The following is a 14,468-nucleotide window of genomic DNA, read 5'->3' on the forward strand; positions in this document are numbered from 1 at the left end:
CCCTGGGAGCCCTTCTACCCAGGGGATCAGGAGGCTTTGCCCCCAGTCAGCCTGGCTACAGGACCCCTGAGGCCTTGTGTCCTTGTCCTGCTAACTGGGCTCCTCCCTTGTTTCCAGAAACGAGCTCTAGTTCTGCTAGCTGAGTCCTTCATTCAACCATTTGTTTGAGATGCTACCCATAGCCCAGGCTGCAAGCCAGATGCCCTCCAAGATGGTGTGCAGTTTTGCTTAATTTACCCCATTCCTTACCACCAGCTCTCCCAGCCACCGACTCCTATCCCCTTAAGGCTCTATACTGTCTACTCCCACCCCTGCCACCCCTGTTATTCTGCTCTGCCTTCCACTGGGAAGCCCTCCAGTTAGCCATGTTCTGTCGTGGACACTCAGCACTGACCTGGACCGTTTTCATTGCTATTCCCAATGCTGCAGATACCCAGATCTGTGGGACAAACTCACATCCCTCCAGCCGCCCTCATGTCCCCAGGAGTCCTGGTCCAGCTCCTTCTTCCATACCTCACACCTTCTGGGCAGCTTTCGCTACAGCCTCTGAGAAGGACAGAGACAAGCTGCCCCCTCCTCCCAGTCTACTGGTTCTGGTTCTGTCCTAGGTCCCCGCACCTCAGTGAGGTCCAGGACAAGGTGGCTCCTGCTGCAGACCCTGATCAACAACCCCGGACTGGTCACGCTCAGAAAATCAAGGCCAGGTCATGGCTCCCAGGACTTTACCCAGATTCTGTTGACGTGATCGGAGAGCTGACATTGACCTCCCACATTGCGACAAGGCTGTTCTAGGACATCTGCCCCTGAGAAGGCCCAGGCTACCCAGCAGCTGTCCCCTGCAGTGTGATGGGACGCACAGGCGCTGTCCACACAGATGGCCTACAGCCCGGCCATTCATGGGATGGCACTTGGGCTGAACGATGAAGTCTCAGGTCTAATTCATTCCCTTGGTAAAAAGATCAAGAACTAAAGAGAATTTCTGTTGAACAAACTTTGCCCAATAATGATTTCCACTATCCATGGTTAGGAGGCAGCCTTGGGGAGATCCATGTTGAGACACACTTAATTTAGCCACAGGGCAGAACTTTGTGTCACTGAAAAAGGTGGTAAAAATTTTTATATCTCAGGAGAGTTTAACCTTTTGACACAGTTTTTCTCTGGGAGAAAGTATGGCCTTAACCCAACAGGGTCCTCATTGTTTCCTCCTTTCTAGGTCTTATGGTGGTGGGAGAGAAGGAATCCACGATCCCAGCCTCCAGTCTGGTGGGTGAGCAGACACACACTGAGCTCTCTCTCACAGCCACTGGGATGGGGAATGGATCAGAACTGACCTGGGCCTTGGTCACAAATCAGATGTACAGATTCTCTCTGACAAAGAGGGTGTTCCCTGAGAAAGCCACTTGTCTGAGGGGGCAGAGACGGGATGGGCAGGCATTTAAGGTGGGGGACAACAAAAGCAAAAGTGGGGGAGCAGGTTTGAGGAGGGTGAGCCCTCTGGTGTATGCAGGGCACGGTGTTGGGGGCTGGTTAGACCATCCAAGGGGGTCCAGATGCCAGGCTGAGAAGCCTGGACCTTTTTCTTGGTGCAGGGGGCCCAGTACTTACCCAGATTCTTCATTCCCCAGCATAAGGTCTCTGATAAATGGGGACCTGTCACTCACAAAACCTGTGCAAGTACCAGGAGGACTCACCCATAGGGTGAGGGAAGTCCCCATCCACCTCACAAATCCCAGAGCCATTGAAACTCAGTAATCATTATTGAGTACCTACTGTAAGCCCAGTCCTTTGCTAGATGTGTCTACCAGACTTATCTCTTTTAACTTTATCTCTGCAACCAAGCTTTGTCTTTCTGCTTTTTGAAACTAAGAAAACTGGGACTCAGAGTATTGGGATCCCCACACCACCGCTTTCTAGTTGTGTGACATTGGCTAAATTACCTCACCTTTCTGTGCTTTCTTTTCCCTACTTATTAATATAAAAAGGGAATGATACCCGCAATGCCAAAAATTATTTTGAGGATAAACTGAGTTAATATACACAAACACTCCTAAGCTAGTGCCTGACATATCCTAAACTCTCAATAAATATCAGTCGTTGTTTGTAATGTTACCCTTTGTGGTGATCTGATTAATATCTGCCTACCTCTCATTATGCTCTCAGCTCCACAAAGAAAGAGCCCTTCTCAGATTTTACTCACCATTATCAAGTATCTGCTGTAACACAGTAGGATCTTGGAATGAATAAAATAATAAGGCCATGGTGACTGAATATCTCAGCCATGAATTCAATACTGAAATCAACCCTGGCATCATGGTCGAGTGGCCGCTAAACAGAAGGTCAGGAGCACTGGGTTTTGGTCCCAGCTCTGCCACTAGAATGAGTCTCAGTTTCTCTAAATGAAAGCTAGTGCAGACCTCACAGCCAGTGCCCCTCACTTGCACCCAGCCAGTGCTGACCAAGTACTTGCTACATGCAGTCACCACTCCAGGGACACAGGACACCTAAGGAGATGAGGTTCTGCCTGCAGCATGTGGCAAGGCCTCTCTCTGCGGCTCTTGCTACAGTTGTCTCCCAGCCTCTTCCCTGGACTGGTTTGTGAGCTCCTCAAGGGCAGGGATCAGGTCTCTCTCATTCTTGAGGACATTATATATTGATAAAAGGTATAATCCATCAAGAAGGTATAATAATTATAAACATATACATATCTAACAGCAGAGGCCCCAAAACATATGAAGCAAAAACTGACAGAATTGAAGGGAGAAATGGACAGTTCCACATTAATAGTGGAGATATTAGTACTCCCCTTTCAATAATGGATATTACAACCAGACGGAAATCAGTAAGGAAATAAAGAATTTGAACAACACCATAAACCAATTAGACCTAACCCTCCACCCAACAATGGCAGAATATGTATTCTTCTCAAGTGCATAAAGAACATTCTCCAGGATAGACCGTATGTTAGGCCACCAAACAAGTCTTAGTAAATTTTTAAAAATTGAAATCATGAAAAGTGATTTCTGACCACAATGGAATCAAATTTTTAAAAATTGAAATCATGAAAATCATTTCTGACCACAATGGAAACAAACTAGATATCAATAACAGGAGGAAAACTGGGGGAAAATCACAAATATGTGAAAATTAAGAAATACAACATTAAACACCCAATGGGTGAAAGTTGAAAATGAGGGATATTAGAAAATATCTTGAATCAAATGAAAATGAATATACAACATACCAAAACTTACGACATGCAGAAAAAGCAGTGCTCACAGGAAAATTTATAGTTGTAAATGTCTGCATTAAAAAGAAGCAAGATCCCAAAACAATAACCTAACGTGACACCTTGAAGACTAGAAAAGGAAGAGTAGACTAAACCTGAAGCTAGCAAAAAGAGGGTAATAATAAATATGAGAGCATAGATAAAATAAAGAACAGGAAAACAGTACTGATGAACCTATTTGCAGGGCAGGAAAAGAGATGCAGATGTAGAGAATGGACCTGTGGACACGGCGGGGAAGGGGAGGGTGGGACAAATTGAGAGAGTAGCCTTGACATATATACACTACCATGTGTAAAATAGATAGCTAGTGGGAAGCTACTGTATAGCACAGGGAGCTCAGCTTGGTGCTCTGTGATGACCTAGATGGGCTGGATGGCGGGGAGGGGTGAGAGGGAGGCTCAAGAGGGAAGGGATGTATGTATACATATAGCTGATTCACTTTGTTCTACAACAGAAACTAGCACAACATTGTAAAGCAATTATATTCCAAAAAAATAAATAAATAAAATAATAAAGGAAAACAATAGAGACAGTGAATCAAACCAAAAGTGGGTTCTGTGAGAAGATCAACAAAACTGATGAAATTTTAAGCTAGAATCACTAAGAAAAAGAGAATAGACCAAGTTATTAAAAACAGAAATGAAAGTTGGATAATACTACTGACTCTACAGGAATAAAAATGATTATGAAAGTATACTGTGAATATTTGTACTCCTACAAATTGGATAACCCAGATGAAATGGACAAATTCCTATAAGGACACAAACTAACAAAATTGACTCAAGAAGAAATAGAAACTCCTAATAGAGCTATAACAAGTAAAGAGATTGAATTCTTTTTTAAAAAAATTAATTAATTAATTTATTTGGCTGAGTTGGGTCTTTGTTGCTGCACGCAGGCTTTCTCTAGCTGTGGCGAGTGGGGGCTACTCTTTGTTGGGGTGTGCTGGCTTTCTCATTGCGGTGGCTTCCCTTGTTGCGGAGCACGGGCTCTAAGCGTGCAGGCCTCAGTAGTTGAGGCTCACGGACTCTAGGGCGCAGGCTCAGTAGTTGTAGCACACGGGCTTAGTTGATCCGCGGCATGTGGGATCTTCCTGGACCAGGGCTCAAACCCGTGTCCCCTGCATTGGCAGGTGGATTCTTAACCTCTGTGCCACCAGGGAAGCCCGAGACTGAATATTTAAAAAACAAAAACAAACAAAACTGCAACAAAGACAAGCCCAAGACCGGATGGCTTCATGAGTGAATTCTACAAAACATTTTAAAAGATTAAAATACAGTCTTCTCAAACTCTTCCTAAAAAATGGAAGAAGGGGAAACATTTCCTATCGCATTCTATGAGGCCAGCATAACGCTGATAAGAGAGCAGACTAAAATTTCCCAAGCAAAGAGAACTACCGACAAATATCCCTTATGAAAATAGATGCAAGAACTTCAAGATTATAGTAACCAAAGTAAAAATATTTCTACTTGCTGATATCATGATTTTATAAATTCCTAAGGAATAAAAATAGAAGCAAAAAGAAACTGTTAGAGCTAATAAATGAGTTCAGCAATGTTATAGGATACAGATTAACACTCATCCATCAATTGCCATTCAATACAACTGTAGAAATGAAAAATTATTATAATTCTATAGAAGTGAGCAACCTGAGGAAAATTATTCTATTTGCAAGAGCATTAAAAATAATAAAATACTTAAAAAATATTTATTTAACCAGGAGGTACTAGACTTGTACTCTGAAAACCACTAAACATTTCTGAAAAAAAAAAAGCTAAAGAAGTCATAAATAAATGAAAATCTACCCCATGTTAATGGATTGGAAAACTTATGATAAGATGGCAGTACTCTCTATAATTTATACGTCCAATGCAATCCCTATAAAATTGCAACAAATCTTTCTTGCAGAAATGGAAAAGCTGACCCTAAAATTCATATGGAATTGCAAGGAAAAGCCAAAACACGTTGGAAAAGGTGAACAAAGTTAGAAGACACACTGCCTGATTTTCAGTCTTACTATAAAGCAATAGTAATCAAACAGTGCATCATTGGCATAAAGATAGACATAGACCACTGGAATAGACTGAGTCCAGAAATAAACTATATCTATGGTCATATGATTTTCAACAAATGGTTGAAATTCAGCAAATGGTAAAGACCATGGAATGTGGAAAACAGTGTTTTCAACAAATGGTGCTAGGAAAACTGAATATCCACATGCAGAAGAATGAATTTGGATCCTTACCTTATTCCATATACAAAACTCAAAATGGAGCAAACCTAAATTTAAGAGCTAGAACTATAAAGTTCTTAAAGGGGTAAATATCATGATATTGGATTTAGTAAAGGATTCTTAGATATAACATCCAAAGCACAAGCAAGAAAAGAAATAATAGATAAGTTCATAAGACAATCTATTAAGACTTCATAAATATGATAAACTTTTGTGCATCAAAGGACACTATCAGGAGAGTGAAAAACAACCCATGGAATGGAAGAAAATATTAGACCTGATAAGCATCTAATATTCAGTATACATAAAGGATTATTAGAACTGTGATGGTCCTCCATGTCAATTTGGCAAGGTTATAGTTCCCGGTTATTTAATCAAACACATCTACAATCAGTTGACTATAGAGGATATTACCTTTGAAAATGTGAGTGGGTCTCAGTCATTCAGTTGAAACCTTTAAGAGGCACCCACAGGAACCCTCCGTTCCCTCCAGTTCCATCCAGGTCCTACCTGTTCTCAGAGATGGGTATAAATAGCCCTTCCTCTGGGAAGTTGTCCTTGATGCCAGCCCCCTTCCCCCATCTACCAATTCAACGGGTCTCCCACTTCTGTATTATCAAATTCTCCCAGTAAATGTAAGACTCGGGATGGAGCAGGGAGTGTCCTGCACAGAGGGTCTCTGATTTCCACTCCTCTACCACTCCCCCACAGCGAGTACCACAGCTGTTCACCTTATTCCTTTTCTAGAGGAATATTCCTCTTCTGGAGGTTGATCTGATTCCCTTAGGAGGCAGACGGCTAAAGTCCATCAGAAAGAGCCCCCTAGCAAGACTGGAATAAAGACACAGACCTACTAGAGAATGGACTTGAGGATATGGGGAGGGGGAAGGGTAAGCTGTGACAAAAGGAGAGAGTGGCATGGACATATATACACTACCAAACGTAAAAGAGATAGCTAGTGGGAAGCAGCCGAATAGCACAGGGAGATCAGCTCAGTGCTTTGTGACCACCTAGAGAGGTGGGATAGGGAGGGTGGGAGGGAGGGAGACGCAAGAGGGAAGAGATATGGGAACATATGTATATGTATAACTGATTCACTTTGTTATAAAGCAGAAGCTAACACACCATTGGAAAGCAATTATACTCCAATAAAGATGTTAAAGAAAAAAAAAAAAGAGCTCCCTAGCTCATCACTAGCCCCCCATCCTCGCCCCTTTCATGTTGCACTACCACCAAGGCCCTTGAGGGGGCAGTGCACACCCAGAAAACAGGACTTGGACCTGGGCTACGCTGTGGACTCCAAAGCTGGGGGGACACGGGAGCTGATGAGACTCAGGGACCTTCTAGCCCAGTCTTCTCTGATGACAGACAGGGAGACCAAGGCCTCAGTCAGGAAGAGACTTGGAGGAACCCATATCTCTTTCTCCTCCATGGTACCATCTGAGGGGAGGGCTGACTCCAGCTCCAGACCAAAATCTCCTGCAGCTCTGCTGCTTCGCCAGCTAGGAAACCGGGATGGGTGTCTTATGTCCCTGATCCAGCCATTTGGACCCAAGGCTAGGCAGCCTGTTCGTCCACTTGGCCCGTGGGAGTCCCCTGCAGTGCCCATCCTTGGTGAAGGCAGGGTGCCCTCTCCTGGGAAATGGAGCGAAGACAGGAGGAGCAGCAGGGGCCTGGCTTCCTGAGGACAGGCTAGGCTGGTTTAGTGAAGAAAGGAACCCCCACCCACCCCACCAGCCTGGAAGAAGCTAAATGCCAGCAGGATGGACCAGCATGGAAGCCAGAGACCTACTGATTCTGCCAGCTCAGCATCCCCGCCTGGAACAGCCAGCTGTTGCCACTTTATCCCATTACCAGGGCCTCCTGCCCCCAAACTGTCCCCCACCTGCCCACGGACCAAACAGACCCCTCTTCCTGTTAATCTAGACAAGACAAAACTGGAATTTTTCAAAGATACCTTAAGTGAGAAATGAAACGGCACTGCGTCTCGTGCCCCTTTCCCGCTCTCTTTCCAGACTTCCAGCCTCCACTCTGCCTTGATGAGCAGCTCCCAGCTCTGTGAGTCGTCTTTGCCACCAGCTTTTGAAAATTTGGGGAATTCTTCCTCAGGGGAGGGAAAAGGAAAGAAGGAAAGAGAAATTTGTGAATAATGGAAAGGGTGGGGGCGCAAATCCCTTTTATTTGAGAACCCAAATGATCCAAACCATCTAGATGAGGGTTTCCACCGGGTTCCTCTGAGCTCAAAGGGCTCCGTGGGCCTGGGGGGAGCCCTTGTGTTGGCCGCCTGGGGCCTCCACTCCCATTTCTTCTGAGCAGTTCTATTTTGACTAAATTTCGTTTCAAACGGACATAGTTTGTTGCTATAAAGGAAACAATTGAAAATCTCTGATTTATCTCAACCCAGTCTCTGATATTTAAGGAAACTGATTTTTGAAGCAGTCCTAGGAAGGCTTAGAGACCGCATCCACCAGCCCAGTCCCTGTCCCCAGGGTTCGCTGCCTCCCAGGAGGTCTGGACAGTTGAAAGAGGGGGCAATGCCAGCCTTATGGGAGATTCCTCATCCACCTGGTGCTCCTATGGAGAGAGGCCTACACACCTGGCAACTTCTCCCCATGTCTTCTTCAGATGGTGAGTGGAGGTGCTCTGCAGAGCAGAGAGGATGGCATGCAGCGAGGAGAAGTTCCTGAGGTTCGGCATTCCTGGAGAAGGTAAGAGAACGAGCTATGAGGTGGGGAGCTGGAGCCCGGCTTGCTCCAGCTGAGCCTTGCAGAGCATACTGCTCACTGGACCAGTGCCTCTGCCCAGGATGTGAGTTTTTGCCATCCCCGCCCCCCCCGCCAACATGCCGCCTCTGAGTACCCCAAGTTCTCTGGAGCTATGCAGGCACCCCCAGTGCAATCAGGCAGGTCTACAGACTGCTGGACCTGAGTGGGCCTGGAGAGTCTGGAGAGGAAGCATCACTTTTCTATTTCTCCCTCAGCTTTAGGATGTATTGTCAAATTTTAAACTTTCATAATTTTGTCATATTATGACTGAGCCTGAGGCATTTACCCAGGAATGGAATTTTGGGGTCACTGAGTATGTGTAAGTCCATTTTTAGGAAATACTATCAAAGAGTTTTTGAAAGTGATTGTAGGAGTTTACACACAAAGCAGTGTATGAGAGTTCCAGTTGCTTCACATCCTCACCAACACTTGGTATTGTCAGCATTTTTCAGCCATTCTGGTATATATGTAGTGGTGTTTCATTGTGGTTTTAATCTGCATTTTCATGATGAGTAATGATGTTGTGCAGCTTTTTATGTACTTGTTGGCCATTTGGTTATCTTTCTGTGAAATGCCTAGTCAAATCTTTTGCCCATTTCTTTTTTCAGGTAGATTGTCTCTTTCCTCTTCTTAATTCACAGAAATTAGTTACGTATCCTTTGTGAGGCTTTTTCCAGATAAATATATGACACGTATTTATTCTCCTTCTGCTCTTTCTTACTCTCTTGAAGGTGTCTTTTGATGAAGTGAAGTTCTTAGTTTTAATAAGGTCCAGTTTATTAATTTTTGTCTTTATGCCCCAAGGTCAAGAAGATATTCTCCTATGTTATCTAATACAAATGCTATTATTTTAAACTTCCACATTTAGATTTCAAATCCACCTGGAACTGATTTTTTGTTCATGGTGTAAGGTAGGAGTCAAGATTAATTTCTTTCCCATATGGATAACTAGTGACCCTGGGCTGTTTCCTAAGACTATCTTCTCCTCATTGCTCTGCCGGGCCTCTTTATACAACATAAATGTTCGTATGTGTGGGTCTGAGTTGGACTCTCTGTTTCTCTTTGTGTTTATCCTTGCGCTACTACAGCACATTGCCCTGATGATTGTAACTTTATTCTAAGGCTTAATATCTGGTCGTGTAAGCCCTTCAAGTTTATTCTTCTCTGAGATTGTCTTGACTATTCTTGGCCATTTGTACCAAGAATACAAATTTTGAAATCAAAATTTTGGAAATCAAATAGTCAGTGTCCACCAGACATCTGCTGAGATACTTTATTGGGATTGTATAAATCTATGGATCAATTTGGGGAGAAGTAACATCTTAACAATACATAGCAAAACAAACAAACAAATAAAAACATCAAAAAAAACCCAACCCAAACCATCATAATAAAAAGGAAGAAATGATAAACTGTGAATATTTGTAATTCATATTACAAAGGGGCTCACATGCCCAATATACAAAGAGTTCCTAGAAATTGATAAGAAAAAGAACAGGCACACAGTAGAAAAATTGGCAAAAGACATGAACCCACAGTTCACAGAAAAAGAAATGTGAATAGCCTTAAGTATATGAAAATATGAATAGAAATAAAATAGAAATAGAAATGCCTACATATGTTCACCATGCAAAAGAATGTTCAGAGCAGCATTATTTGGTAATTCTCTAAACTGGAAACCACCCACATGTGCATCAATAATAGAAAGGATAAATACGATGGGTTATATTTTTTGATAAGGGGATGATATACAGAAATAAAAATGAACTACAGCCACATTCAAAAATATGTTTGAAACTTACAAACATAATGAAAGAAGTCCAACATAAAAGGGTACATTCTGTATTATTCCATTTAAGTTCAAAAACAAGCAAAACTAATTCATAAGTTAGAATATTTGTTACCCTTGGGGAGGAGAGGGCAGTGACTTGGGATGGGTACATAAAGGGGACTCCTGGAGAGCTGGTAATGTTCTATTTCTTGCGGGTACTGGTTACCAGGTGTATTACCACTGGATAATATATTAAGCTATACACTTATGATTTCCATACTTTTCGGTATGTGTGCTATAGTTCAACACACAAATCCTATCAGTTGGATCCAGAACTTTTTATCTGGTTAGTCCCAAGGTCAGATGACATAGTGTTTGGTTCAAAACTCTGGAATTACATGGTCGAGATTCATATCCTGGATTTAATCACTTCCTATCTTGGAGATCTTGGCCAAGTTACCAACTCTCTGAGCCTCAGTTTCTTCATCTAATTACAGTACCCCTCTCATAGTTATTGAGAGTATTAAACCCTCTCAATAAATATTAGCTCTTGAGGTGGTCCTTGTTGGTTTTCTTTCTATGGACTATGGAGAAGATGGATGATGGACTGTGGAAGAGGAAGGAAAAGGATGAGGTTCAAGTCAGGGGACATTTTCAAAGTGAAGACTGAGGGGGAAGATGTGACGTTGAGGTGCAGGAAAAAGAGTCCAAAGGCTTGGCTTCACTCCTTCCATTCCCCGTCTCTCACCTCCTTGACCATCTCTAACACGGGAGGTGGACTCACCAGATGACCTCTAGCTGGTTAGTCTTTCCAGTTATAACATTGTAGAGTTAGGAGGGTAATACCAATGCCATCTAAAAGCCAAACACAAATTTCCATGTTTGAACCAAACTCAAATACGAAGGCCCAGAAACTTGGGAATTAAGGGAGGTAAATTCTCAGTGATGATATTATGGGTTATTTTTATTTTCTCCATTCAGTTTTTTTTTCTATTTTAAACAATGTGTGTTGCTTACTCGGAACAAAACACTGTACCTGATAATCCATGCCTACAAATGTATATCCATATGTTAAAAAATGAACCACATTATAGATGTGCCAGAAATTGGAATCCAGAAAGCATCTATCTGAGCAGGGAAAACACAGTTTCTGATGTAGAAGGGCCAAGCCAACAGGGCCTCTTAGACAAGACAGAGATCTCGCTAACTGCAAATAATTCCTGGACATTTCCTATTTTTTATTGTGTTTTTCACCCCTAACCTCACTTAAATATACTTTCTCTTTTTCCAGCTAAAATTAGTCCAATCACTTGTTACAATATTTCACCTTGTTAATAAAACCTGGGACCAAAGAAGGGGAATAAAAGGGTTTCTACTCACTGTTTCTTAATTTCTGAAACTAGTCTGGACAGAATGATCACTTATTCAAGGGAGTTGTCATAGGGAGCATTTATGAGCAATTGGGACAGGGATCCCTGCTGAGGGGAGGGATTCTCTGAGGAGTCAGGAACCCCACACCTATAGGAAACCCTCACCAAGTTCAGTGTCAGCCACAAGAATCTTCAGCCCTGGCCGTGCAGGACTCTGGGTGCGTGTGTGGGAAAGAGCCAACTCTGGGAGAGTCAGACCAGGACGCTCCGGGCATTCGTGCATTTACCAGGGAGCACTCAGTGTGTCTGAATAATGTGCAGGACACTGCTGAGGGCAGTCGAAGCTGGACGAAAGTTAGGAGGGCACACCTGCCCCTCAAGAAAACCCCTTCCAGTAGGATGCCCTGAACTCTTGCATTTGACAGCGACCAACGTACAAGCACGTTCAGGGGAAGGAGAGGTGACGGGGTGAGGAAAGGGAGATGAGGGTCAGAGTGAGTGGGTGGGATCTTGTCACTGGTAGTGGCTGGAAGTATGGGTGGGTTTGGGGTGTGTGGAAACAGAAGGATCCCAGCAGGGGAGCAGGGTGAGGAAGGGCAGGGGGCAGTGGCAGATGCAGGAAGAGTGAGGAGTTTGCTGAAGCAGGGACAGTCAGGGCGGGAACCAGATGCGGGGGGCCTCTGAGGTCATCTAGGGACTGTGGGCTGGGTTTGGTAGGGGCTGCAGAGCTGGTGAGGGCCTTTTGAGCAGGAGAGTGGGTACATCAGAGCTGTATTTTAGGAGGGTTTTGCAGCGGTGGTGAGTTGGGTGAATGGAACTCAAAGAGTCACATAAATTAGCCTTTTAATTATAATTCCATTCAAGCCTGAGGCCTGGATTCTGAGCCTTTCAACCTCTTTTAGTCTGAGAAAGAGATGGTCTCTTTTAGAGATGCTTTCCACTTATTTATAGCCACGCAGTACTTTATGCTACTTCCCAGCAGAGATTGGTTTTAACCAAGACAAAGAAGATAGGATGGTTTTTCTTGACCGCAATGGCTCAGAGATGCATCTCCTGTCTCCTGCTAGTTTTCGGAATATTCAATGTGCTGCTCTGGATGCTCCTGCCAGCCCTGAGGTATCCCCTGCACAGAGAAACTGGCAGGAGTTTCACTACTCCACGAGGGAGGCTCCCTGTCGCTAAGGGCAACCCGCCTCCTCCTGGGAAAGTGCGTGGGGGCGGGGCCAACGGAGCTCCCGCCCCTCTGCGTTGCCTTGGAGACCAAGTGTGTCTGGTTGCAGCTGAGGTTGGACTTGAGTGGTGCTTTCTGCTGGTGCAGGTGCGGGCGCGGCCGGGTCCCTGGGCGCAGGGCCTCCCTCCACTTGGCGGGGCTTAGAGGGCCTGCCCTGAGACTGCCCCTGCTCCTTGATGGGCTTGTGGGGCAGGCGTGAGAGGAGCCTGCTGGGCTTCTCAGCATTCAGTAGGTGCCTAAGGAGCGTGGCCAGAATCAGGCCGCTCCCTCCCTTCACGTCCTCCTACCCAGGTGTCCTTTGTTAGGGGGGGAGGGGTGCGGGGGAAGTCCTCGAACAGCGTTCTGCGCCAGTTGAGGGTTCAAGGCCGGGTTGAAATCCCAGCTGATACCTTGGGCACGTTGACTTTTCCCGGAAGAGCTTGAGAGAGTGAAGCACAAGCAATAGCTATTATTCTTTGTCCCCAAAGTCAGTCTCGGATTTGCGCCCGGCGTGGCTGGGAGAACCGACCTTCTCAGTGAGTTCGAGTTAGGTTCTTGCCTGAGGTTTCTTTCCCTTTTGCTTCTTCGCACCCCTCCCCCTCTTCTTCTTTTAAAGTAAAAACCCTGAGGCCTGAGAGGGGCCCTGATGCTTTCTCCCAGGGTAGAGGAGTCTCAGCCCCGGTGGACCCGGCCAGCCTGTCTGCCGGGGAAGCCTTGTCCTCTGGGGAGGACTTGTCCTCGGAGGGGTAGGGGGAGGTTTGTCCGTATCCGTCCGGGTCTAATAGAGACCAAACCCCAGACAACAGCTTCCCTGCAGGGGTGTCCAGCCAGAGGCCAAGATGTCCTCAGTGGGGAAGGTGACCCAAATTCCCAGCGGGAAGGTCTACCAGCAGATCTTCGAGGCTGAGGTAAGCCTGTCCTTCTGTCCCCCCTTTTCCTGCTCCCCCCTTCCCTCCGGCCCCCTGGAAACTTCCCTCCCTCTGAAGACTTCCTTGCCTGGAATCTAATGAAATAAGGCCTTTGAAATTGCTTAGATTAAAAATAATTCTTATTGGCTCCTGAAATGTAAGGATACAAAATTAGAATGTCTGTTTCTGAAAATTAGAAAATTAAAATTAAATTAAATTCAATTTAATTTAAATTACTCAGAAATAGCCAGAATTAGCCATTGGGTGTCCTGGAGCTTTTACCTAGCATGAAAACATTTCTAATTTTTCTGTTTAAAAACTGGGTTTGATTCTATAGCAGTGTCTTAAAACCTACTTTTTCCCTGGTTAAAGTATCCCAGAGACCTTTCCGTGTCACTGCACATTCACGAACTTCACGATGTTTAGTGGCTGCCTAGTTTTTGACCTAGGACTTCCCATAATTTATTAAGGTAATAATGCCCTCTTGACAGCCATATAGGTTGTTGGCACTGCCTTGTCATCTATAAAAAACTGCACAGATGAAACAATATCTTAAAAGAAACACACAGACTCAAACCCTTTCTTTGAAGTTCTGTACTGCTTATTTAAAAGGGATGTTTATTCCTACTCTGAGCCCAAAATATGCTCTCTGTGGAAGGCTTGGAAATTATAATAGCATAAAGAAACAAAAGAAACAAATTACTCACATGATCCTGCTCCCTAGAAGCAACCATTCTTAACGTTTAGGTTATTTTCTCCTCGTCATTTCTCCATGCATTTAAAGTTTTGAGATTATAATGTATAATTTTGGTTATAATTTTAATTATACTTTTTTTTTTTTTTGCCCCTCCACGCTCCTTGCGGGATCTCAGTTCCCTGACCAGGGATTGAACCTGGGCCACGGCAGTGAAAGCCTGGAATCCTA

The 14,468-nt window shown here is 44.3% G+C and overlaps 1 protein-coding gene across 1 annotated transcript in view; it reads left to right on the forward strand.

The window, feature by feature from the left end:
* The window catches only part of CCDC180 (coiled-coil domain containing 180), a 118,575-nt gene that overhangs the window by 50,723 nt on the left and 53,384 nt on the right, over window positions 1–14,468 (forward strand). Inside the window, 4 exon segments of the mRNA XM_059926676.1 lie at window positions 609–752; window positions 1,214–1,263; window positions 12,634–12,743; window positions 13,453–13,543. Coding sequence (XP_059782659.1) covers window positions 609–752; window positions 1,214–1,263; window positions 12,634–12,743; window positions 13,453–13,543 — 395 coding nt within the window.

The sequence above is a fragment of the Balaenoptera ricei genome, chromosome 6 (assembly GCF_028023285.1).
Source record: "Balaenoptera ricei isolate mBalRic1 chromosome 6, mBalRic1.hap2, whole genome shotgun sequence".
NCBI classification, from domain to species: domain Eukaryota; kingdom Metazoa; phylum Chordata; class Mammalia; order Artiodactyla; family Balaenopteridae; genus Balaenoptera; species Balaenoptera ricei.